Source organism: Ruditapes philippinarum, unplaced genomic scaffold (genome assembly GCF_026571515.1).
Source record: "Ruditapes philippinarum isolate M1 unplaced genomic scaffold, ASM2657151v2 ctg540_1_1_1_1, whole genome shotgun sequence".
NCBI classification, from domain to species: Eukaryota; Metazoa; Mollusca; class Bivalvia; order Venerida; family Veneridae; genus Ruditapes; species Ruditapes philippinarum.
In genome coordinates this window covers 18,504-46,149 of record NW_026857945.1, presented here as the reverse complement: position 1 = coordinate 46,149, position 27,646 = coordinate 18,504, and the positions used below count along the sequence as shown (strand labels likewise).

The window sequence follows — 27,646 nt, the reverse complement described above, 5'->3', positions numbered from 1 at the left end:
CACAATATACCTTTAAATTACACCTTAATGGTTTATACAAAATTATTGTTTGATTTTTGAATGATATACAGTCTAACATGCCCATGTGACCATGTGTATTAAGCGACTTTTGTCTGATGCGGCCACTTTCAATTCCCCCCATTCATTTTCCCTCTATATCTTTAATGTATTAAGCAACTTTTGCTCAACGTGACCGCTAATTACTCAGCTAATTGAGATCAATCTTTTCATTAAATGACCACTTTCACCAGTGCCAGGTAATTGTGTTTTTAGAGAACACGGCCTCATAATGTCACAAGTGTCAACAATCAAAACACAATATATAAATGTGTGAAAAACTATTTGCCAAACCATTTTAGGGTATGCAAATAAAGGTATGTATATACGTGACCTGTATTATCCAATAATATCGATAAAACAATGCAACGCTCCACCCTTACTCAGATGGTGTATACGCTTAGCTGTTGATATTTAGACTGCATTGAATTGACCTTAAACTTGATCAGCAACCAGATATGCTTGTAAAACATGTATGCCCCCTATGGGCAGCCAATTAGTCATGTGATCAGGTTATTATGCATGACTTCTGACCCCAGTGAACAAAAAATTAATTAGGATTATCTACTGGTCATGACTAGTCACAGGGTAATAATTATTGTGACCCCCATAGGTTGTGTGCAGCAATTTAAGTTATTACAAATCTTACCAAATAAAATATGCATAAATTTTATGAATCATGTAGGCCTCATTAATGACAGCCAAGTTGTTATATTACATAAGACCTTCAAATGTGTATACCAAAAGCATTTATAGTTTAATATAAAAATATCAACCAAGGCAACTTGAGTTGTTGAGTTATTGGTCAGAAACCATCTTAAAGTACAAGATCAATTTGACACTGACCCCAAAATCAATAGGGGTCATCTACTGGTCATGACCAATCATCATATAAAGTTTGAAGTTCCTAGGCCTAAGTGTTCTTTAGTTATTGATCAGAAACCGTTTTTACCTACAAGGTCAATGTGACCATGACCTTTGACCCCAAAATCAATAGGGGTCATCTACTGGTCATGACCAATCATCATATAAAGTTTGAAGTTCCTACACCTAAGTGTTCTTTAGTTATTGATCGGAAACTGTTTTTTACCTACAAAGTCAATAAGACCTTGACCTTTGACCCCAAAATCATAAGGGGTCATCTACTGGTAATGACCAATCATCATATAAAGTTTGAAGTTCCTAGGCCTAAGTGTTCTTAAGTTATTGATCGGAAACCGTTTTTACCTACAAGGTCAATGTGACCATGACCTTTGACCCCAAAATCAATAGGGGTCATCTACTGGTCATGACCAATTATCATATAAAGTTTGAAGTTCCTAGACCTAAGTCTTCTTTAGTTATTGATCGGAAACAGTTTTTTACCTACAAAGTCAATAAGACCTTGACCTTTGACCCCAAAATCATTAGGGGTCATCTACTGGTAATGACCAATCACCATACCAAGTTTGAAGTTCCTAGGCCTAAGTGTCCTTTAGGTATACTGTGGAAACAGTTTTTAACTTCAAGTAAATGTGACCTTGACCTTTGATCCCTTGACCCCAAAATCAATAGGGTACATCTGCTGGTCATGACCAATCACGATACAAAGTTTGAAGTTCCTAGGCCTAACTAAGCGTTCTTATGTTATTGATGGGAAACCGCTTTTTTTTCCTACAAGGTCAATGTGACCTTGACATTTGACCCCAAAATCAATAGGGGTCATCTACCTGTCATGACCAATCACCATAACAAGTTTGAAGTTCCTAGGCCTAAGCGTTCTTAAGTTATTGACCGGCAACCGTTTTTACCTACAAGGTCAATGCTTGACCTTTGACCCCTTGACCCCAAAATCAATAGGGATCATCTACTGGTCATGACGAATCACCATACTAAGTTTGAAGTTCCTAGGCCTAAGCGTTCTTAAGTTATTGATCAGAAACCGTTTTTACCTACAAGGTCAATGTGACCTTGACCTTTGACCCCTTGACCTCAAAATTAATAGGGGTCATCTACTAGTCATGACCAATCACCATACCAAGTTTGAAGTTCCTAGGCCTAAGTGTTCTTTAGTTATTGATCGGAAACCGTTTTTACCTACAAGGTCAATGTGACCTTGACCTTCGACCCCTTGACCCCAAAATTAATAGGGGTCATCTACTGGCCATGACCAATCACCATACCAAGTTTGAAGTTCCTAGGCCTAAGCGTTCTTTAGTTATTGATCGGAAACCATTTTTACCTACAAGGTCAATGTGACCTTGACCTTTGACCCTTGACCCCAAATTCAATAGGGGTATCTACTGGTCATGACCAATCACCCTACCAAGTTTGAAGTTCCTAGGCCTAAGCGTTCTTTAGTTATTGATCGGAAACCGTTTTTACCTTCAAGGTCAATGTGACATTGACCTTTGACTCCTTAACCCCAAAATCAATAGGAGTCATCTACTGGACATGACCAATGACCATACCAAGTTTGAAGTTCCTAGGCCTAAGCGTTCTTTAGTTATTGACTGAAAACCATTTTTACCTACAAGGTCAATGTGACCTTGACCTTTGACCCCTTGACCCCAAAATCAATAGGGGTCATCTATTGGTCATGACCAATCACCATACCAAGTTTGAAGTTCCTATAGTCTGTCCCATCAAATTTGAACATTCCATTTTTTATTTTAAGTTACATTAAATAAATTTCATAAAAAAAGAAATAGCGACATTTCATTAATAAATTGGGTTTCATATCGACTCCAGATCTTATTTTGGTGTCCAGACAACCAAAATGAGTTTAATGAGCATACAAATGTGCAACCTCATTGTGGCGAATTCGGAAGTACAATTTCTGTTTGCATGAGAAACTCCGCCTTCAGAGCATCCGTACATCAATATTAAATCAACAAACATGACTATAAGAAGCAGTCCTAATTTAACGGTATATTTCCGCATTGTAACGGATATTTTCATACAAATTTAATCTTTTTATGAGATGATTATTTTTTCTGAACCACAGGCCTAGTGCACCGTGAAGCTTAAACGGTAAAAGTGTGTTTGCACAAGAAAATCTTATATTTGCTGTGTTCCGGATAGCAACTATAACACCGTGACGTAGCGCATACACGAGCTGATTATAGTCTTCATTTGCATGTTAAAATTCGTATACGAACTTTAGTGTTACCGGGGGGGGGTTTTCCATTTAAAAACCTAATATATGAACAATATTTGATGAGATTTACAACGATACTTTTAAAAAGGTTAATGAAACTGTAGAATGCTTGGTTTTTAGTCCGACGGCAAAAATATTTTAACATATTTATTTAATGTAGCTTTAATATAATAGTAAAATCATTTATATTAATGTCATGTTAACCCCGACGTCAATATCTCAAGGCATGTTTTTCATTTTCATAAAGTCAGTAATATGGTCAAAATGTTAAAATTATATTTTTTCCCGTTGACTTACGTTGTAACCTGACGTGACGTCCATTTTAAAATGGCGGCGCCCATATAGACGTCATTTAGGGTTCGTCTCACAATTAGCGTGAAAAGTACTCGGTAATTATAACAAGAGGGCCATGATGGCCCTAGATCACTCACCTGACCCATCAAACTCATCCAAACAATTACCTAGACAAGCATTCTGACCAAGGTTCATGACAGGTGAGTCAAAAATGTGACCACTACAGTGTTAACAAGGATTATCCATATTTGTATGGCAGTGTGACCTAGTTTTTACCCAGGTGACCCATATTCAAACTTGACCTAGAAATCATCAAATCAAACTTTCAGACCAATTTCCAGGATACTTGGATCAAAACAGTAGCAACTAGAGTGTTAACAAGATTTTTCTATTTTTAGCTCCGTTGACTTAGTTTCACATACGATTTCGAACTCATCCGAGCAATTACCTAGACAAGCATCCTGACCAAGTTTGATGACAATTGAGTCAAAATTGTGACCACTAGAGTGTTAACAAGATTTTTCTATTTTTAGCTCCTGTGACCTAGTTTTTCATCCGAGATGACCCATGTTTGAACTCATCCGAGCAAGTACCTAGACAAGCATCCTGATCAAGTTTGATGACACTTGCGTCAAAAATGTGACCGCCAGAGTGTCAACAAGATTTTTCTATTTTTAGCTCCTGTGACCTAGTTTTTCATCCAAGATGACCCATGTTCGAACTCATCCGAGCAATTAACTAGACAAGCACCCTGACAAAGTCTGATAATGATTGGGTCAAAAATGTGACCACTAGAGTGTTCACAAGGTCTTTCTATTTTTAGCTCCTGTGACCTAGTTTTTCATCCGAGATGTATCATGTTCAAACTTATCCAAGCATCAACTAGACAAGCATTCTGACAAAGTTTGATGATGATTGGGTCAAAAATGTGACAACTAGACTGTTCGCAAGGTTTTTCTATTTTTAGCTCCTGTGACCTAGTTTTCCACCCGAGATGACCCATGTTCGAACTCATCCAAACAATTGACTAAACAAGCATCCTGACAAGGTTTCTTAATAATTGGGTCAAAAATGTGACCACTAGAGTGTTCACAAGGTTTTTCTATTTATAGCTCCTGTGACCTAGTTTTTCATCGGAGATAAACCATGTGCAAAGTCATCAAAGCAATTATCTAAACAAGCATCCTGACAAAGTTTGATCATGATTAGGTAAAAAATGTGACCACTAGAGTGTTCAAAAGGTTTTTCTATTTTTAGCTCCTGTGACCTAGTTTTTCATCAGAGATGACCCATATTCAAACTCATCTGAGCAATTGACTAAACAAGCATCCACACTAAGTTTGATGATGATTGGGTAAAAAATGTGACCACTAGAGTGTTCACAAGGTTTTTCTATTTATAGCTCCTGTGACCTAGTTTTTCATCAGAGATGACCCATATTCTAACTCATCTGCGCAATTATCTAAACAAGCATCCTGACAAAGTTTGATGATGATTGGGTCAAAAATGTGACCACTAGAGTGTTAACAAGGTTTTTCTATTTTTAGCTCCTGTGACCTAGTTTTTCATCAGAGATGACCCATGTTCGAACTCATCCAAGCAATTGACAAGACAAGCATTATGACCAAGTTTGAAGATGATTGGTTAAAAAATGTGACCACTAGAGTGTTCACAAGGTTTTTCTATTTATAGCTCCTGTGACCTAGATTTTCATCGGAGATGACCCATGTTCGAACTCATCCAAGCAATAATCTAAACAAGCATTCTGACAAAGGTTGACGATGATAGGGTCAAAAATGTGACCACTAGAGTGTTCACAAGGTTTTTCTATTTTTAGCTCCTTTGACCTAGTTTTCCATCCGAAATGACCCAGTTTCGAACTCATCCGAGCAATTGACTAAACAAGCATCCTGACAAAGTTTGATGATGATTGAGTCATAAGTGTGACCACTAGTGTGTTCACAAGCAATTGTGGACGTACGACGGACAACGGACATTCACCGATCCTAATAGCTCACCCTGAGCAAGCTCAGGTGAGCTAAAAAGATGATAATTCCTATTTACTTCCTGATCAATAACTAAATGTTATCATTAAAATGAAATATGAGAACAAAGTTGGTGTCAAAAACGCAATTTTACTAGCAAACGATTATTTAAAATAATCAAAATCACTTGAAGTGAAAATATCAGTAACCGCTTTATTAATTCTAACAAACAAAGATTTAATTAATTACCAAGGTATACTTTCGTATTATATATTTTTCAGAGAAAAAAGAACAATGAAGTGATTTAATTATATAGCTTTTCAATCAAGCGCGTATCTTGAATACCGCAACACGTCGTATGGGAGCGGGAACACTAGCTAGAAGACTATAACAAATGGTTCTTCGCTCATTATGTTTAATTTACATAATTCTGTAGTAATTGTTGTCTTAATTCTGTCCCTAAGTATGTATCACGTCTATTAAAAAATAATTAAATTGACCAGGTTCGATGGGATACAAAAATATGTTACCCTTCTTATTTCGGGTGCGATGTTCGTGCGCTAAAACTTTCCGTAGGTTTCAACTTTCACAAGAAATCGCCAACAAATACTACATTATCATGCAAATCTGACAAGAAATATATAGAAAGGAAAACTGATTTACTATACGTTCAGCTTTGATTTGCTTGTTACCACATTGTCTACTTTAACTAACTCCCTCGCTAACGAGAGAACACAGAAAATGTAAATTATAAGCATATAATATCATGCTTTCTAGTTTGAGCAATCAAACGTAGGCCTTCACACTTTAAGCTCGTAAATAAAGATTTAACTTTCCGTCTCACAATTCAACAAAATGTCCAGAAATACCGGGAGTGATTTGATTTTATTAAGAACAAGCAAATTTGTTGAATTTATATCCCTCGCCGAGTACTGGTTATTACTAACACAACAACTGAAGACATAAGGCTTTATTATCCCCCGCCGATGGAATCAGGAGGGGGATATAGTTTTGGCGTTGTCCGTCCGTCCGTCCGCACTCACAGGAGAGTAATTATGTGGCTAGAGGGACAATAGGTAACTGTTCTTTCTCTTTGATGTCATTCATTCCGTAATGCTTTTATGTGGCTATTTTCTTTTGTGTGGCTAAAAAGAACAATAGAGAGAACAATAGAGTAGCCACATAATTACTCTCCTGTTAGATACGTCCGTCCTTCCGTCCGTCCGAATTTCGTTTCCGGAGTAGTTCTCTGCAACTACTGGCTGGAATTCAACAAAACTTTATGGGAATCATCAATATCAAGAGGAGATGCGCATATCGTCGGCTTGTTCCGGTCCGACCCTTTAACTCAGAGTTATGGCCCTTGATTAGTTATGTAGTATGCATATAGAGTAAAAATCGTTTCCAGAGTAGTTCTCTGCAACTACTGGCTGGAATTTAACGAAACTTTATGGGAATCATCAATATCAAGAGGAGATGCGCATATCGTCGGCTTGTTCCGGTCAGACACTTTAACTCAGAGTTATGGCCCTTGATTAGTTATGCAGTATGCATATGGAGTAAAAATCGTTTCCGCGCTACTTCTCTGCAACTACTGGCTGGAAGTCAACGAAACTTTATGGGAACCTTCAATACCAAGAGGAGATGCCCATATCGTCGGCTTGTTCCGGTCAGACACTTTAACTCAGAGTTATGGCCCTTGATTAGTTATGCAGTATCCATATAGAAAAATATTTGTTTCCTCGCTACTTCTCTGCTACTACTGGCGCATCTCCTCTTGATATTGATGATTCCCATAAAGTTTTGTTGAATTCCAGCCAGTAGTTGCAGAGAACTACTCCGGAAACGAAATTCGGACGGACAGATGGACGGAAGGACAGACAACGCCAAAACAATATCCCCCTCCCGATTCCATCGGCGGGGGATAATAAGTTTGAATTGGAGCTTTCAATAAGCGATAATAAGTGTGTGTTTTTGTAGACTGAAAGTGTTACATATAGATCTAATTATTATGTTAATATGAAGGGGAGATCAAGTCAAAGAGAAACACCGAGTGACGTTCTCAATAACTTTAGCCTTCCTAAAATTTGAAAATATTCAGTGAAAAAACAATAGATCTATCATATTTTTCGTGGGAGAAAAAATACTGCATATTGTATATTTTGTAGCTAAAAGAGAAGGATTTACAGAAGTCTTGAATTACGAGATAATATGTAGGGAAATCATTTCTGAGAAAAATATAAAATAGTTTAAAAACATAAAATCAAAACGAATGTTATATGTAATTAATGGAAGAAGTATTGTACTGTTGTAGATTTATGTCATTAAGTGTGTTTAAAATTATTAAAATGTTATCAAAAGTTTTCTTATTAATAGAGTCTATATGAATTAAAGGTGTAATTTTTACAGTTAAGTTGCAAAATCTGGGTAGATACAAAAATATTTTAAATGCCATCAAGACAAATTTATCTCAACACTTCAAATTATCTGTTTGCGGTTACATATGCCCCGACCGCCCTCTGTCAATGCCGCAACTGGAATCATCCATAAAAATCGCGAGGCATTTTTGTTACGTCATATATTTCGTAAATTATTGTTGACGTAATCAAGTTTTTCTCGTCAGGAATCCATTTTCAAGAGTTATAAACATTGTGATGTTGACAACTTAAATTGATGGGCCGTTCTTGAATTATGGAATTGGAACAACTGAATTATGATGTGCTTCATTGACATATTTCATTTGCTAACCCAGATAACTCCACAAATTGAACAATGTTTTAATAATGAGACGGATTAACAGTTTAAAAAATCTGGATCATCAAAAGTGTAGGAGTCATGTCATTCAGGACTTTTGATGTAAAAAAATGGGATCTACGGAACTGGAAACTGGCAATGAAGGAATCTTCAGAATGCGAATTTGTCGTGACGTTTATAAAGATCTATTTCGAAATTCAAAGGTATTATAATTTTCTATTCAGCTTAAAAGTAAGTGCAATTTCTAGATCTACTCCATGTGACTCTGTGTTCTTGTTGCTTATTTTTCATTTTTTAAAGTTTTCTATCATGCATTGCAACTAAACTATTACATCTTGTAGATCCAGCTTTGTAAAATAATCATGAAACGACCCCAAGAACCTCATGTATATTTTAGAAACATGACACGTGCTTTCTCCCGTTCATCTTCAAATGAAGAGTACTTCGGCAATGGCTACGGAAAATAAACAACAGAGATTTACTGTAGAGAAATCAAAATTTGCTTTCATAAGAAAAGTAGACACTATAGGGTAAAATCCTGAAAAATCTTGAGGGTGACTTTTTTTTAGTTTACAAAAATAGTTAAATTTTTATATAACATTGCTTTGTTAATTCACACTAGGCTAAAGTTCATTTCCATTCTTAATGGGACAGACTATAGGCCTAAGTGTTCTTTAGTTTTTGATCGGAAACTGTTTTTACCTACAAGGTCAATGTGACCATGACCTTTGACCCCAAAATCAGTAGGGGTCATCTACTGGTCATGACCAATCACCATACCAAGTTTGAAGTTCCTAGGCCTAAGGGTTCTTAAGTTATCACTCTGAAACCATTTGGTCTACGGACCGACGGACTGACAAATGCAAAGCAATATACTCCCTCTTCTTTGAAGTAGGGGCATAATTAAATTAATCGTTACAATCAGATGTAGTTTGTTTATTTCAAATGAACAAGAGGGCCATAATGGCGCTGAGGTCCCTCACCTGTATTTAGGCCCTCGGAGCGGGGCTAGTTTAAACCCCATGGCTTTTATTTGAACAAACTTAGAAGACACTCGTTAGGAGATGCTTCAAGATGTTAAGTTTTTACTACACACATATAATGAAAAACAATGACCTCCCCCCCCCCTTCTTTGGCAGGGCCAATTTTAACCCAAGGGCTTTGATTTGAACAAACTTGGTAGACACCAACAAAAAGATGTTTCCTGCAATCTAACCTCTAGCTCATTAGGTTTTTTAAAAGAAATTGTTTAAGTTTTTACTATACACATATAGTTAAAAACAATGACACCTCTGGGGCGGGGCCAGTTTTAGCCCCAGGGCTGTTATTTGAACAAACTTTGTAGACACTTACTAGAAGATGTTTCATGCTTAATATCTAAACTCTAGCTATTTGGGTTTTTTCAAAGAAGATTTTTAAGTTTTTGCCATACACATATAAGGAAAATCAATGACCCCCAGGGCGGGGCCAATTTTGACCCCAGGGCTTTTATTTGAACAAACTTTGTAGACACTCACTAGAAGATGTTTCATGCTTAATATCTAAACTCTAGCTATTTGGGTTTTTTCAAAGAAGATTTTTTAAGTTTTTGCTATACACATATAAGGAAAATCAATGACCCCCGGGGCCGGGCCAATTTTGACCCCAGACACTTTGTAGACACCCATTAGCACATGTTTCATGCTAAATATCTTAGCTCTAGCTCTATGGGTTCTTTAAAAGAAGATTTTTTAAGTTTTTACTATATGCATATAGGGAAAGTCAATGACCCCCGGGGCGGGGCCAATTTAGACCCCAGGGCTTTTATTTGAACAAACTTGGTAGACACTAATTAGAACATGTTTCATGCTAAATATCTTAGCTCTAGCTCTATGGGTTCTTTAAAAGAAGATTTTTTAAGTTTTTACTATATGCATATAGGGAAAATCAATGACCCCCTGGGGCGGGGCCAATTTTGACCCCAGGGCTTTTATTTGAACAAACTTGGTAGACACTTAATAGAAGATGTTTCATGCTAAATATCTTAGCTCTAGCTCTATTGGTTCTTTAAAAGAAGATTTTTTAAGTTTTTACTATATGCATATAGGGAAAATCAATGACCCCCTGGGGCAGGGCCAATTTTGACCCCAGGGCTTTTATTTGAACAAACTTGGTAGACACTTATTAGAACATGTTTCATGCTAGATATCTTAGCTCTAGCTCTATGGGTTCTTTAAAAGAAGATTTTTTAAGTTTTTACTATATGCATATAGGGAAAATCAATGACCCCCTGGGGCGGGGCCAATTTTGACCCCAGGGCTTTTATTTGAACAAACTTGGTAGACACTTACTAGATGATGTTTCATGCTAAATATCTTAGCTCTAGCTCTTTGGGTTTTTTAAAAGAAGATAATTAAAGTTTTTTCTTTCGGTTGCCATGGCAACCAGAGTTCTGCATGGAATTAAATTCTTTGAACAATTTTTAAAGGTGACCACCAAAGGAACATTCCTGTTAAGTTTGGATGAAATTGGCTTAGTGGTTTATGAGGAGATGTCATTTAAAGTAAAAGTGTACGGACGGACGACGGACGGAAGTTCTAACAGGAGAGTAATTATGTGGCTACTCTATTGTTCTCTCTATTGTTCTTTTTAGCCACACAAAAGAAAATAGCCACATAAAAGCATTACGGAATGAATGACATCACAGAGAAAGAACAGTTACCTATTGTCCCTCTAGCCACATAATTACTCTCCTGTGAGTGCGGACGGACGGACGCCGGACGAAAAGCGATCACAAAAGCTCACCCTGTCACTTTGTGACAGGTGAGCTAAAAATGCACAACAGAAAAAAGCTTACTTATCAGGGTTTTTGTGTTGGAGACAAGAAAATACAACAGAGAAGTTTTAAAATTCTTGAACTAGAAATGTGTCATCATGCCACGGATGCCCCCGCATGCAGCCAAAATTTCAGATGGTGCTTTAATTATTTTTTTCATTTTAAGTTCAAAGCCCTTAAAACTTTTCAATGTTAACACAAACCATTTTCATACAATGTTCAAGGCACTGAAATTATTCAGTCTAAACCTTTTAAAAATAGCATATTGCATATTTGTAGCCAAAATAATAAGTGCTGAAAGTGAAAGTTCAAAATTTTTCCAACATTCAGGAAAGATAAGTTTGTCTTAAATCATTGAACTACAACCAAATTCAAACTTAAACTGCTTATTCCTAAGATGTATCTATATTATTTTCAAAGTGAAAGGGACATAACTCTGCCAAAAAATCATCAAACCATGACCAAATTCCAACTTGACCTGCCCATTCCTTTGACATATCCATATGTTAAATTTAAGTTGCATATGTAACACTGTTGGGTAGATAATGAACAGAAACTGTAAATTTCATATTATTTTCAAAGTGAAAGGGGCATTACTGTGCCAAAAATCATTGAACCATGACCAAACTCGAACTTGGCCTGGGCATTCCAAAAACATATCCATATGTCAAATTTGAGTTGAATGTGTTGTACCATTGGGGAGATAATAAACGGAAACTGAAAATTTCATATTACTTTCAAAGTGAAAGGGGCATAACTCTGCCAAAAATCATTGAACCATGACCAAATTTGAACTTGACCTGCGCATTCCTTCGACGCATCCGTATGTCAAGTTTGAGTTGAATGTGTTGTACTTTTGTGGAGATAATGAACGGAAACTGAAAATTTCATATTATTTTCAAAGTAAAAGGGGCATAACTCTGCCAAAAATCATCGAACCAAGACCAAATTCGAACTTGACCTGTATTTTCTCATGACATATCCATATGTAAAGTTTGAGTTGAATGTGTTGTACCATTTGGGAGATAATGAACGGAAACTGAAATTTCATATTATTTTCAAAGTAAAAGGGGCATAACTCTGCCAAAAATCATCGAACCATGACCAAATTCGAACTTGACCTGTATTTTCTCATGACATATCCATATGTCAAATTTGAGTTGAATGTGTGCAACCGTTCTTAAGATAATGAACGGAAACTGATGATGACGGAATGACAGAATGACGGAAGGACGGAAGGATGGAAGGACGGAAGGACGGAATGACGGAACAGGGTAACACTATATGCCCCGGCCATTACATGGCGGGGGCATAAAAATGTCAAACATGTACGTAATGGATCAAAACTGATTTGTCAATAAATATCAGAAAGTTATTTCTTACAGTAGCATCCCTATAGATTATCGGAGCGTTGTAATTATTAAACATTTATATAAATGAAGTTGAACAAGCAATTATCATAGTATTGCAAGCAATCCATAAGTCCCCTACCGGTAAGAACCCCGGGCCATTGGCCAGTCAATTTTACCAGTGAATGAATAACATGAATGAACTTAAAACTTTTGAGTTCTAAGTTTGTCTATATCACAGTAATGTGTTAAGTTTCCCTGCCTAGTAAGGAAATTATGTTTATACAACCTTGTCATATTATTACCATGTGGGATTTTAAAGTAAATCCTATAAGGAATGAAGAAGTTGGAGTGAAAAATACCAATTTCTCGAAAAAAAATCTAAGTTCAAGGGGGACATAATTCTGGAAATAGTCTTGCTAGAGTATTTAACCTTCTCAAAAATGTTGAGTGATAATAAGAAACATATATATGAAGTTTGAAGTAGAAACATTAGGAAATAAAGAAGTTATTTAAAAAAGACAACATTTTTCTTCATGAAAATTCTAAGTTCAAGGGAGGTAATACTGATAATTTTTGTGCTAGAGTTGTAAAGCTTGTCACATATGATGAGGTTGATGACCAGAAACTTATATTTAAAGTTTAAAGTAAACACCTTAAGAAATAAAGAACTTATAGTGAAAAAGCTGAAAAATTTAAATCAGAAATCTTGAAATTCAGGCTATTTGTTGCCATAGCAACCAGAATTTTCAACATAGGAAGAAAAGAAAAAGATGTGCATAATCTCCAGACTGCCATCTACCTATATTTAAAGTTTCATAAAAAAATTTCAGTACTTTTTGAGTTATCACTGGATCCAGTTTATGTGTTAAATTTGCCATATTTTCAGGCTATTTGTTGCCATAGCAACCAGAATTTTCAACATAGGAAGAAAAAAAAGACGTGCATAATCTCCATACTGCCATCTATCCATATATCAAGTTTCATAAAAATATTTTTAGTACTTTTTGCGTTATCGCGGGATCCAGTTTTATGGACGGAGGGACTGACAGACAGACAGACAAACGGACAGACAGACGGACGGACAGACAGACAGACGGAGGGTAAACCTAAAGTCCCCTCCGGTTATACCGGTAGGGGACTTAAAACATTCCCGCCGCAAAACAAAGATGTCATGTATAAATTTTGACTTTTTATCATGCTTTGTCTTAAGAGACCGTTTCATAAAGCTACCGTTTCGGGTGTTTCCCTTGCACGGTCGCTTAATACAAGTTTGACTGTTCATGTACTTCCAAACTAGAAATGTGTCCATAGGACACGTGTGCCTCCACACGCCACTGTTCTGTCAATCTTATGACTCTAGATCAAATATTTTTTGGACTACATGTGCCAAAAGTTGAAAACTAAAAATCTTTTACTATGTAAAGGGCAAAAACTTTACAAATACTGAATAAATCCACAAGCAAATCCCAAGGTGTATAAGTACACATGCTGACCAACATGTTTGTAAATTGCAAATTTATACTACTGTAAGTCAAGGGCAATAACTCTAACAAAACTGAAAAAAATCCACATTCAAAGTCCCAGGTGCATAGCTTCACAGTGATGTTGATCATTATTCCTGTAATTAAGTGATGTTGCTCATGATTCCTGTTCTAACTTAAGCACTCAAGGAACAAATAGCACAACATAATTAAACAGTTTTTACTAAGTCAAGGGCAATAACTCTTCAAATACTGGATAAAACCACAAGCGACACCCAAGGTGCACAACTACATATGCTGAGCAACATTCCCGTAAGGTTTCATGACTCTATGTCAAATCCTTTTTGAGTTACATGCGACACAAGTTGAAAATTGCAAAAAAAATTCTAAGTCAAGGGCAATAACTCTAAAAATACTAAATAAATCCAGATGAAAATACCTAAGTGCACAACTACACATGTGATCAACATTCCTGTAAAGTTTCATGACTCTAGGTCAAATCCCTTTTTGAGTTACATGCGACACAAGTTGAAAATTGCAAAATTTTACTAAGTCAAGGGCAATAACTCTAAAATACTATATAAATCCATACAAAAATACCCAGGTGCACAACTACACATGCTAATCAACATTCCTGTAAAGTTTCATAACTGTAGGTCAAATCCTCGTTGAGTTACGTGCGACACAAGTTGAAAATTGCAAATTTTTACTAAGTCAAAGGCAATAACTGTAAAATAACTGAATAAATCCATACAAAAATACCCTGGTGCACAACCACACATGCTAATCAACATTCCTATTAAGTTTCATTACTCTTTGTCAAATCCTTTTTGAGTTATGTGCGACACAAGTTGAAAATTGCAAATTTTTACTAAGTCAAGGGCAATAACTCTAAAAATACTGAATAAATCCATACAAAAATACCCAGGTGCACAACTGCACATGCTGATCATCATTCCTATTAAGTTTTATGACTCTAGGTCAAATACTTTTGAGTTACGTGCCACACAAAAGAGAACAGATGGACGGACAAGGGTAAATCTAAATCCCCCCCCTTAAAGTGGAGGCACAAAAACATGTATGAAGAAAATACTTTGTATAATTCCTTAAAGGTCACTGGCATGTGCAATAAATCATTAAAAGTTTTATAAAAAATTTTAACTCTTTAGAAATGATTATGGGTAAATATAGAATATCAGAATGTTTTTGCTTTCTTTTTTTTTTTCTTAGATAAGATACTTAACATATTTGTTAACATTCTGCTTTCATTTTTTTTTACTTAGATAAGATACTAAACATATTTGTAAACAGGGTAAATGCAAACTTTGCATCATGCTTAGCTGAAATATTTCAAACAAGCTAGAAATGTGTCCATAGGACACGGGTGCCCCCACACGCCACTGTTCTGTCAATCTTATGACTCTAGGTCAAATATTTTTTGGACTACATGTGCCAAAAGTTGAAAACTAAAAATCTTTTACTAAGTAAAGGGAAAGAACTTTACAAATACTGAATAAATCCACAAGCAAACCCCAAGTGCATAAGTACACATGCTGACCAACATTCTTGTAAACTTTCAGGCCTACAAGTCAAATACTTTTGAGCTATGCATGAACAAGTTGAAAATTACAAATTTATACTACTGTAAGTCAAGGGGAATAACTCTAACAAAACTGAAAACAATCCACAAGCAAAGTCCCAGGTGTATAGTTTCACAGTGATGTTCATCATTATTCCTATAATTTAGTGATGTTGATCATTATTCCTGTAAAGTTGGTTGATTCTAACTCAATCACTCAATGAACAAATAGCACAACATAATGAAATGGTTTTTACTAAGTCAAGGGCAATAACTCTACAAATACTGGATAAATTCACAAGGGAAACCCAAGGTGCACAACTACATATGCTGATCAACATTCCTGTAAAGTTTCATGACTCTAGGTCAAATCCTTTTGGAGTTACATGCGATACAAGTTGAAAATTGGAAATTTTTACTAATTCAAGGGCAATAACACTTAAAATACTAAGAATATCAAGACGAAAATACCCAGGTGCACAACTACACATGCTGATCAACATTCCTATAAAGTTTCATAACTCTAGGTCAAATACTTTTTGTGTTACGTGCCACACAAAAGAGAACGGATGGACGGAAGGACGAAAGGACGGATGGATGGATAGACGAACGGACAAGGGTAAATCTAAATGGCCCCCCCTAAAGAGGGGGTACAAAAATTGGCATAGCTATTATGAAGAAGAAAAAAAGATACATACAAGAATCATTGATACACATGTCTTCACCAGAGCTGTAATTTTTTCCCTTGGTTCTCAGGTTAGCCTTCACAGGGTTTTGTTTGTTGGGGCGTAACAGTACACTGAATATCTGCTTCCCAGACCATAACTTGGTTGGCTAAAAGTTTAAGATTTGACTTTTGTCAAAAAATTAATTAGAAAACTAAATTCAATTCAATGTTGAAACAGACATATAGAACAAGAGTCACTACCGGGCAGGGGCAACACTTGACATATCTACTTTTTCTTTAAGCTAACAAATAATTGTTTTAAACTAAAATGAAAATTAAAGATGTCAGGTCTGAATCATTTCCATAAATAAAGACTTAATAAAGTTAATAAAATATAAGCAAAATTAAATCATTTGACCATCAAGGTCATTTATAGGTCAAGGACATATCTAAATAATTCAACATGTCTTTTGGTTACAAGAGTTGCTTTGTCCAATTATGAATCAAATCTTTACATAATTAACAAAATTATGACAAATGACCAAAATTCAATAATATGACCTTGATGATCAAGGTCATTTAAAGCTGAAGATCAAAGTCAGTTCAACCTTAAAAAGATCTTGTCAAAAAAAGTTGTTTTGTCCAAGTATGACAATAATCCATTGATTGATTACAAAGTTACAGCCAATCATAGCAAAAATTAATGAAAATTCAATCACTTCACCTTTAAGGTCAAGGTTATACATAAATCAAGGTCAATTTGAGTTTGATATACATGAGGGTACTGACCTTAAAAATGTTGTGTCAAAAAATGAATAACAAAGTACTAGCCAGTTAAGCAAACAAGATGGCTAAGATGGCCCTTGCACACTCACCTGACCCATCAAACTCATCTGAGCAATTACCTAGACAAGTATACTAACCTTGTTTGATGACAATTGAGTCAAAAGTCTGACCATTAGAGTGTTAAAATGTTTTTTTTAAAAGAGTCTTAACAAGGTTTATGTACATATGTATACATATATATGCATATAGAATAGAAAAAAATAAGTATATAGAACAGAAGAAGAAAAAAGATTATACATATAAAAAAAATAAGCAAAACAAAAGCTGTCACCCAAGTGAAGATTGCCCCCAAAAAGGTTTCTTAAGCATGCAAGTATTATGAAAAGAAAGGAGAATGAAAGTAACTAATTGCTGAATATTGTTCTTTGTATTATTGTACCTGTAATCTCTAATTGTGATAGCATGAACCTTCAAAATATAAGTGTGACCTTGACCTTCGAAGAAGGGACGTGGTTCCTGGACGCGATAAAATGTTGTTATGAGATAGACATTTGTGCCAAATTATTTCAAAATCCCTCAATACATGACAAAGTTACAGTCTGGACATGATTGTTGAGTCAGTGGGGACACACAGACAGACGGACATGAGCCTAAGCTGTGACACATTGTCTTGATGTGGTAGACATTTGTGCCAAGTTATTTTAAAATCCTTCCATGCATGACAATGTTACAGTCCGGACATGAATGTGTATCTTCAAACTCTTCTCGAGAGAATGAGTATCTTCAAACTATAAGTGTGACCTTGACCTTGAAGGTAGGAACATAGGAAACATGGGCCTTAGTCGCGACATGTCGTCTTGATGTGGTAGACATTTATGCCTAGTTATTTAAAATCCTTAGATGCATGACAAAGTAACAGTCCATACACAAATGTGTGTACATATAAACTCTTATTTTGGTAAAGTGAACTTCAAAATGGTAGTATGACCTTGACCTTTGAGGTAGGGACGTGATTATTAGACGGAACACATCGTCTTGATGTGGTAGACATTTGTGCCACGTTATTCTAAAATCCTTCAATGCATGACAAAGTTACAGTCCGGACACAAACGTGTGTACCTATAAACTCTTAATGTGATAAAGTAAAACTTCAAAATGTTAGTGTGACCTTGACCTTTGAGGTAGGGACGTGATTTGTGAATGCGACACATCACCTCTATGTGGAAGACATTTATGCCAAGTTGTTCTAAAATCCTTCAATGCATGACAAAGTTACAGACATGATTGTGTGAACCTATTTACTCTAATTGTGATAATGTGAAACTTCAAAATGTTAGTGTGACATTGATCTTTCAGGTAGGGACGTAATTCTTGGATGCCACACATCATCTTGATGTGGTTGACATTTTATGCCTAGTTATTTTAAAATCATTTGATGCATGACAAGGTTACAGTCCAAACACGAATATGTATACCTGTTAACTCTAATTGCGATAATGTGAAACTTCAAAATGATAGTGTGACCTTGACCTTTGAGGTAGGGACGTGGTTCTTGGACGTGACACATTGTCTCGATGTGGTAGACATTTGTGCCAAGTTATTTCAAAATCCCTCAATGAATGACAAAGTTACAGTCTGGACACAAATGAAGTGGGGACGCATAGACCGACAGACGGTGCGATTTTTTTAATATGCATAAAAATATCAAAAACTCAATAATATGAAATAATTTTGCTGTGTATGCTAAACATTAGTACCAGTATACTCTAGCCTAAGGAAGTCTACCTTTACAGAGCATGTTTTGTATTGTATCACATTGAATCAATATTTTATTTGTAAAAGTTTTGCTAACAAAAAACAAGAAAACAAACAAACAAAATATCAGTTGAATTTGTTCATTATAAAGAAATATGCTTTTTTTTATAGATTTTACCCCTTATATTTTTCAAAATTTGCATTTTACCCCTCACTCTAGATTTTGAGGGGTAAAAACCTCTTGGCCAAAAAGATTATCTGGAGCTCTCACTTTATCAAATACTAGTATCCCGGACAGGGTCAATTTGAACCCAGGGGCTTTCATTTGAACAAACATGGTAGCCACCCATTAGAAGATGTTTCATGTTAAATATCTAAGCTCTGCTTCTTTTGGGTTTTTAAAAGACCTTTACAATACGTATATATATGGAAAAACAATGACTCCCCCCCCCCCCTCCAGGGCTGGCCAAATATGACCCCAGGGCTTTTATTTGAACAAATTTGGTAGACACTCACTAGATGATATTTCATGCTCTAGCTCTTTGGTTTATTTTAAAAGAAGATTTTTTAAGTTTTTACTAGAAAATCAATGACCCAGGGCGGGGCCAATTAACCCCAGGGCCCTTTGAAAATGTTTGATGCTAAACATCTTAGCTCTAGCTCTTCTGGTTTTTTTAAAAGAAGATCTTTTAAGTTTTTACTATACACATATAGGGAAAAACAATGACACCCGGGGGCGGGGCTAATTTTCACCCTGGGGCTTTTATTTGAACAAACTTGGTAGACATCTACTAGAAGATGTTTCATGCCATATATCTAAGCTCTAGCTCTTTCAATATTTTACAAGAACATTTTTTAAGTTTTCACTATATACATATAAGGAAAATCAATGACCCCTGGGACGGGGCCAATTTTCACCCTAAGGCTTTTATTTGAACAAACTTGGTAGATATCCACTAGAAGATGTTTCATACCATATATCTAAGCTCTTTCAATTTTTTACAAGAAAATTGTTTAAGTTTTCACTATATACATATAAGGAAAATCAAAGGCCCCCCAGGGCGGGGCCAATTTTGACTTCAGGGCTATAATTTGAACAACTTTTTAAGAGTTTAATGAGACAATGCTACAAACAAAATTTCTAAGCTCTATGCCTGGCACTTTCAGAGAAGAAGTTTTTTTGAACAATGTTAGTAGAACTTCATCAAATTTGGCCCAGTGGTTTCTGAAGAGATGTTTGCATAAATGTTGACGACGGTCACACAGATTCACGCATGCACTGAGGGACCCCGGACAAATTGTGGTCACAAAAGCTCACCTAGAGCACTTTGTGCTCAGGTGAGCTAAAAATGAAAGCCATAGTTTCCAGAAAGCCGAGATCATGTACTTTGTGTTGAGTGTGTAATGTATGAAGCCACTGGTATACGTAGAACTTGAGAAAAATCCAAATAGCAAATTTAGGTTAACCTCGCTACTCTTTAAGACAGGTAACAGAAAAAGTAGCCACCTAATAGCTTACTTAATGAATAGCATCAAAGGAAATTTAATGTAACCTATTGTTCCCATAGCCCCATAAGTATCTATATGTTTGTTTGGACAGACAGACAGTTCAATTACTAAATGTCAGGGGGGAGGCACAAAAATGTTTTTGTAATTTCTGATCAAAGAAAACTCTATAAATAGAAACTCGCAATTCTATAAATAGAAAATTCTATAAATAGAAACATGAAATTCTATGAATAGAAAATTCTATTAATAGAAACACGTAATTCATTAAATAGAAACACTCAATTCTATATAAAAAAATACGCTATTCTATAATAGAAATGCAATTCTATAATAAAAAACAAACGCAATCTTTAATTAGAAGACACACAATACTATAAATAGAAAATTTCTATAAATAAAACACGCAATTCTTTAAATAGAAAGCACGTAATTCTATAAATAGAAACACGCAATTCTATAATCAGGGGGGAGGCACAAAAATGTTTTTGTATTTTCTGATCAAAGAAAACTCTATAAATAGAAACTCGCAATTCTATAAATAGAAAATTCTATAAATAGAAACATGAAATTCTATAAATAGAAAATTCTATTAATAGAAACACGTAATTCATTAAATAGAAACACTCAATTCTATATAAAAAAATACGCTATTCTATAAATAGAAACATGCAATTCTATAAATAAAAACACGCAATTCTTTAAATAGAAACACGCAATACTATAAATAGAAAATTTTCTATAAATAAAAACACGCAATTCTTTAAATAGAAACACGTAATTCTATAAATAGAAACACGCAATTCTATAAATAGAAACTTCTATAAATAGAAACACACAATTCTATAAATAGAAACTCGCAATTCTATAAATAGAAAATTCTATAAATAGAAACTTGAAATTCTATAAATAGAAAATTCTATTAATAGAAACACGTAATTCATTAAATAGAAACACGCAATTCTATATAAAAAAATACGCTATTCTATAAATAGAAACATGCAATTCTATAAATAAAAACACGCAATTCTTTAAATAGAAACACGCAATACTATAAATAGAAAATTTTCTATAAATAAAAACACGCAATTCTTTAAATAGAAACACGTAATTCTATAAATAGAAACACGCAATTCTATCAATAGAAACTTCTATAAATAGAAACACACAATTCTATAAATAGAAACACGCAATTCTATAAATGGATACACACAATTCTATCAATAGAAACACCCAAAATTCTATAAATAGAAACACGCAATTCTATAAATAGAAACACGCAATTCTATAAATAGAAACACGCAATTCTATAAATAGAAACACGCAATTCTATAAATAGAAACACGCAATTCTATAAATAGAAAATTCTATAAATAGAAACAAGCAATGCCATAAATAGAAACATGCAATTTTAAAGATAGACACAATTCTATAAATAGAAACATGTAATTCTATAAATAGAAACACGCAATTCTAAAAGTAGAAATCAGCAATTCTATATATAGAAACACACTATTCTATAAATAGAAACATGCAATTCTATAAATAGAAACTTCTATAAATAGAAACACGCAATTCTATAAATAGAAACTTCTTTTAATAGAAACACACAATTCTATAAATAGATACACGCAATTCTATAAATAGAAACACAAAATTCTATAAATAGAAACACGCAATTCTATAAATAGAAACACGCAATTCTATAAATAGAAAGACACAATTCTATAAATAGAAACACGCAATTCTTTAAAAAGATACACGCAATTGTTGTTGTTGTTGATGATGATCTATATACGAGGTATGTTCAAAAAGTTTGTGGACTTTTGCTGTCATTCTTTACTTGGTTCATGAAAACAGCCTGAGTTGATATGAATCGAAAGAGTATCTATATTTCTAAAAGTAAGATTTACTTTTATCATAAACCTTTACTTCCTTTACGAATTATGTGCACTTTAATAACCATGGCAACGCAACATCGGCGCATGTCGAAATTTCCCTACTATGTTTAAATATAAACAAATGTTGAAATAAATTGAACGGCTATTTCACTTGGTAAAATCGGGGTAAACATCTATTAATATTTAATTGACATAAATCTGAAATTCGACATCATTTGGACGTTGAATGACTGAACGAACAAATTTTGAGCGCAGTAGTCAGTAGCGTAAAAAGCGAAATAAAAGGCCCATTTAAAAACAAGAAATACGCATTTTCGGAAAGTTTTACCATCAAACTGTGGAAACTCATTCATTTTCATATGAGGTGGTTAATGTAACAAAGGGAAATGAGTCAGCGAGCAAGTCATTCGATTTTAGCTGGCGCAAGTGATTAAAAAACGGCAAATACATGATCACAGACAGATAGGGGCGAGGGAGAAAACGGCAAATTCTCAGGACTTTTGTAACGTCAATCGTTCTACGGGAGGATGGCATGAAAGGTTTGCGAGCTGTCCAGCATGTTTAATTCAATACAATACAATACAAATTAAATTCTGACCAAACAATTAAATTTAAAGAATATTTTTATTTTATACATCAGGATATATGCGTATTTAAAATAAATTAATGTAGTTACTATTTGTATTACATGTATTTTCCCTGATTTGTTTGATAATAAATGCTATTTTAATCGGTGATTTACCGCAGATAATAATTGTCAGTCTATAAAATATTTTTCTTTTCTGTTGCGAATCATACTGTTTAAGGATCAAACGATTGTCGTTTTAAATTAATATTATAAACCACCAATTGATAAATGAATCAACTTGATAACATCGTCTTAAGTACCGAGATTACTAAAAAATTGCAATAAAGAGCGCAAACTCTCGAGGCCCTTATACGAAAAATGGACCGAAAAGGTGACCGTTTTCTTTCTTGCTTCTCATAACACACAGAAAAACGGTCATGGTTATATGATCCGGAGACAATGAACACTCAGAAAATGTACTTTCAGAAGCAATGACGCTGGTGACATTTTTAATTCAAATTTCGACGTCACGAACGTCATTTTGTTTTACCATTATTGTGCGCCGGATCGAGTACCCCTTGTTATTTGTAATTTTCACAGAATGGTTATTTGTTAACATATCGTGTTGATTTTTTCACTGTATGTTAAGGACATGTTCTGTTATTTGTCTTTTGGAAAATCGTGTACACAAATTAAAACAAGCAAATTCATTGAATTTATATCCCCCGCCGAGTACTGGTTATTATTAACACAACAACTGAAGACATAAGGCTTTATTTATATATTAATCATGGCATAAACAGTAATATTCTTTGAACTTGATAAATATTCAGGGAAATAACAGAGCCATAACTTTGTGTTAAATAGTAAAATCTGGAAATGCCAATGAGATGTATGCATACTACATAACTAATCAAGGGCCATAAATCTGAGTTATAAGTATCTGACTGGAACAAGGCGACTATATGCACATCTCCTCTTAGTATCCCATAAAGTTTCATTGAATTCCAGCCGGTGGTAGCAGAGAAGTAGCGAGGAAACAAATATTTTTCTATATGGATACTGCATAACTAATCAAGGGCCATAACTCTGAGTTAAAGTGTCTGACCGGAACAAGCCGATGATATGCGCATCTCCTCTTGGTATTGAAGGTTCCCATAAAGTTTTGTTGAATTCCAGCCAGTAGTTGCAGAGAAGTAGTGCCGAAACGATTTTTACTCTATATGCATACTACATAACTAATCAAGGGCCATAACTCTGAGTTAAAGGGTCTGACCGGAACAAGCTGACGATATGCGCATCTCCTCTTGATATTTATGATTCCCATAAAGTTTCGTTGAATTCCAGCCAGTGGTTGCAGAGAACTACTCCAGAAATGATTTTTACTCCATATGCATATTGCATAACTAATCAAGGGCCATAACTCTGAGTTAAAGTGTCTGACCCGAACAAGCCGACGACATGCGCATCTCCTCTTGGTATTGAAGGTTCCCATAAAGTTTCGTTGAATTCCAGCCAGTAGTTGCAGAGAATTAGCGCGGAAACGGATTTTTACTCCATATGCATACTGCATAACTAATCAAGGGCCATAACTCTGAGTTAAAATGTCTGACCATAACAAGCCGATGATATGCGCATCTCCTCTTTGTATTGATGATTCCCATAAAGTTTCGTTGAATTCCAGCCAGTAGTTGCAGAGAAGTAGCGCGGAAACGGATTTTTACTCTATATGCATACTACATAACTAATCAAGGGCAATGACTCTGAGTTAAAGGGTCTGACCAGAACAAGCCGACAATATGCGCATCTCCTCTTGATATTGATGATTCCCATAAAGTTTCATTGAATTCCAGCCAGTAGTTGCAGAGAACTACTCCGGAAACGAAATTCGGAAGGACGGACGGACGGACGGACGAACGGACGGTCAGATGCGCATCTCCTCTTGATATTGATGATTCCCATAAAGTTTCGTTGAATTCCAGCCAGTAGTTGCAGAGAACTACTCCGGAAACGAAATTCGGACGGACGGATGGACGGACGAACGGACGGACAACGCCAAAACTATATCCCCCTCCAGATTCCATCGGCGGGGGATAACATGTGAATAATAGAGCTGCAGTCCACAAACTTTTTGAACAGCCCTTGTATATATATACACACACCAATGGTCATTTAATGCACAAATCTGAGAAAATTCAGTAATTTAACCTTCAAGGTCAAGGTCATTAAAGAGCCCAAGTCAATTTGGGTTTGATAAACAACAAGGTCTTGTCCTTAAGAATGTTCTGTTATAATATGAAGTTGATCCCTTCAATAATAGCAAAGTTACAGCCAGTTCAAAACAATGAAAATTTCAATAATTTGACCTTCAAAGTCAAGGTCATTAATGAGTGAAGGTCAAGGTCTGTCTGGTTATTTTTAAAAGTTATTCTTGAAGACTATTATGTTTAAGTTTGAAGACAATCCATTCAAAAATAACAAAGTTACAGCCAATAATAGCCCAAAAAAATGAAAATTTCAATAATTTGACCTTCAAAGTCAAGGTCATTTATGAGTGAAGGTCAAGGTCTGTATTGTTATTTTTAAGGGATATCTTTGAAGATTATTATGATCAAGTTTGAAGACAATCCATTCAAAAATAACAAAGTTACAGCCAATAATAGCAAGAACAAGCAAAATTTGGACTTTTGGCCTTGAAGGTCAAGGTCATTTATGGATGAAGGTCAAGGTTAGTGTGGTCTACTGAAAGGTCTTGTTCCAAGGGTTGTTGTGGCCAAGTATGAAGACAATACACCAAGAACTAAAAAAGTTATGATCCTGGTGAGGTACAAGTTTGCGGACGGCACCGGCAACGGCAAAGCCGCCGCGACTATCACAATACCTCTACCTTTTTAATTTCATAAAAAAAAAAAAAAAAGTCGAGCTAAAAATGCAATTTTTAGGGATGTCGATTACCGAATACTCCAGAGCGTAGTACACAAATAAATCTGACTGTCGAGTGTCGGACTGTTTTGGCAAGAAGATTTTTCGCTAAATTATTTTCATCAGTGTTAAACAACAGGTTTATGACAAACACAAAATTCTCAATTTAGAATTACAATGTATTTGTTTTTATTCAGGCTACCTACGTATTATTTCACCGTGGTGCAGGGGTAGCATGCTCGTTTAAGGTATGACAGGTCTGGGGTTCAAATTCTAGTTGAGGCAACTTTTTTTTTCTTTTTTTTTTTGAAGTGTCTTTTTAAGGAAGTAGCTACGATATGCAAGTATAAAGTGTGGCTGTCATAAAAAAATGAACATAAATGATTTATTGATGCAACTCTAGTCATGCAAAATTCCATATGTATCAATCTTAAACTGTTATAGTAAAAAATCTAAACGCAGTGGCTGCGTAAGATGAATTATAGTATATAAAAATAAACTTTACAGGAAAATACATACAGATAGTCAGTATGATTTAGATTGCAAAGATCAGAAAATATCAGAGCTTGCAGCCCTTTGATTTAAGCATTTTTATTAATTTTCCATTCCTGCTATACACATGTACTTTTTTCCATATTAAGCTAAAATTTTTCCATATTAAGCTAAAATAACAACTCATAGACACTAATGTAGCATTTATGATCAATTTCTACACAAAAAATAGAGAAATAAAGAATCCCTAAAGAAGCCCAACAAGACAAAATTGAAAATGTTGTAGGCTCAGTTTGATTGAGCCTGGTAATAGATGGCAATGGAAAGTGAAAATTACCTTCCATACCCCCTAGCACCCGCTTAAGCAGAATTCAACATTTAATCATGGTAATGGTGAAATTATGAATTTAGAAACAAGAGGGCCATGATGGCCCTGAAATCACTTTGTAACAGGTGAGCTGAAAGCTTCAAACCAGTGTTAAATAGCCAATACACGTACAAATATAATTTGTTAAAATCAAGACACATTACCTTGCAAATACAAGGTGGAGGTAGATCTATTTTTATTCTTTCATCGTTGGAAGCCAACATGGCGGCTATAAGCTGACACGTTCTAGCCCGATCAAAAAATACGTTCCTCTGAGTAATCAAATACCCACCTGAAATATAAATGAAGAAGAGAAAAATTCAGAAAATATCATGAACCTTAATGAATAAATGTATAACAAGAGCTGTCGGTAGGACAGAATGCTCGACTATTCTTAGTGCTTGATGGGAGGTGAATAAAAACAAGATATGTTTGAAAAACATGTATGCCCCGTATTGGCAGCAAATTAGTCATGTGATCAGTTTATTATGACTGACTTTTCACCTAGTGACCAAATTAGAAATGTGTCCCCCACACTCCACCGATTTGTCAATCTTATGTCTCTAGGTAAAATTTTTTTTTTGGCTACATGTGCCCAAGTTGAAAACTAAAAATCTTTTATTAAGTAAAGAGCAAATACTACAAATACTGAATAAAGCCACAAGAAAACCCCAAGGTGCATAAGTAAACATGCTGACCAACATTCTTATAAACTTTCAGGCCTACAAATCATAAACTTTTTGAGTTACATGCAGCACAAGTTAAATATTATAAATTTTTACTGTCAAGAGCAATAACTCTAACAAGAGGGCCATGATGGCCCTAGATCGCTCACCTGACTTATCAAACTCATCCAAACAATTACCTAGACAAGCATTCTGACCAAGTCTCATGACAGGTGAGTCAAAAATGTGACCACTACAGTGTTAACAAGGATTATCCATATTTGAGCAGTGCGACCTAGTTTTTTACCCAGGTGACATATATTTAAACTTTACCTAGAAATCATCAAAACAAACTTTCAGACCAATTTCCAGGATACTTGGATCAAAACAGTAGCAACTAGAGTGTTAACAAGATTTTTCTATTTTTAGCTCCGGTGACCTAGTTTCACATGTGATTTCGAACTCATCCAAGCAATTACCTAGACAAGCATCCTGACCAAGTTTGATGATAATTGAGTCGAAAATGTGACCACTAGAATGTTAACAAGGTTTTTGCATATT

At 35.1% G+C, this 27,646-nt stretch overlaps 1 protein-coding gene across 1 annotated transcript in view; it reads right to left on the bottom strand.

The window, feature by feature from the left end:
* The window catches only part of LOC132751566 (DNA-directed RNA polymerase III subunit RPC1-like), a gene marked incomplete at its 5' end in the record, with an annotated part of 259,988 nt that extends 233,272 nt beyond the window's left edge, over positions 1-26,716 (bottom strand). The window contains 2 exon segments of the mRNA XM_060741739.1: positions 16,155-16,290; positions 26,585-26,716. Coding sequence (XP_060597722.1) covers positions 16,155-16,290; positions 26,585-26,716 — 268 coding nt within the window.
* Positions 26,717-27,646: the final 930 nt, after the last annotated feature.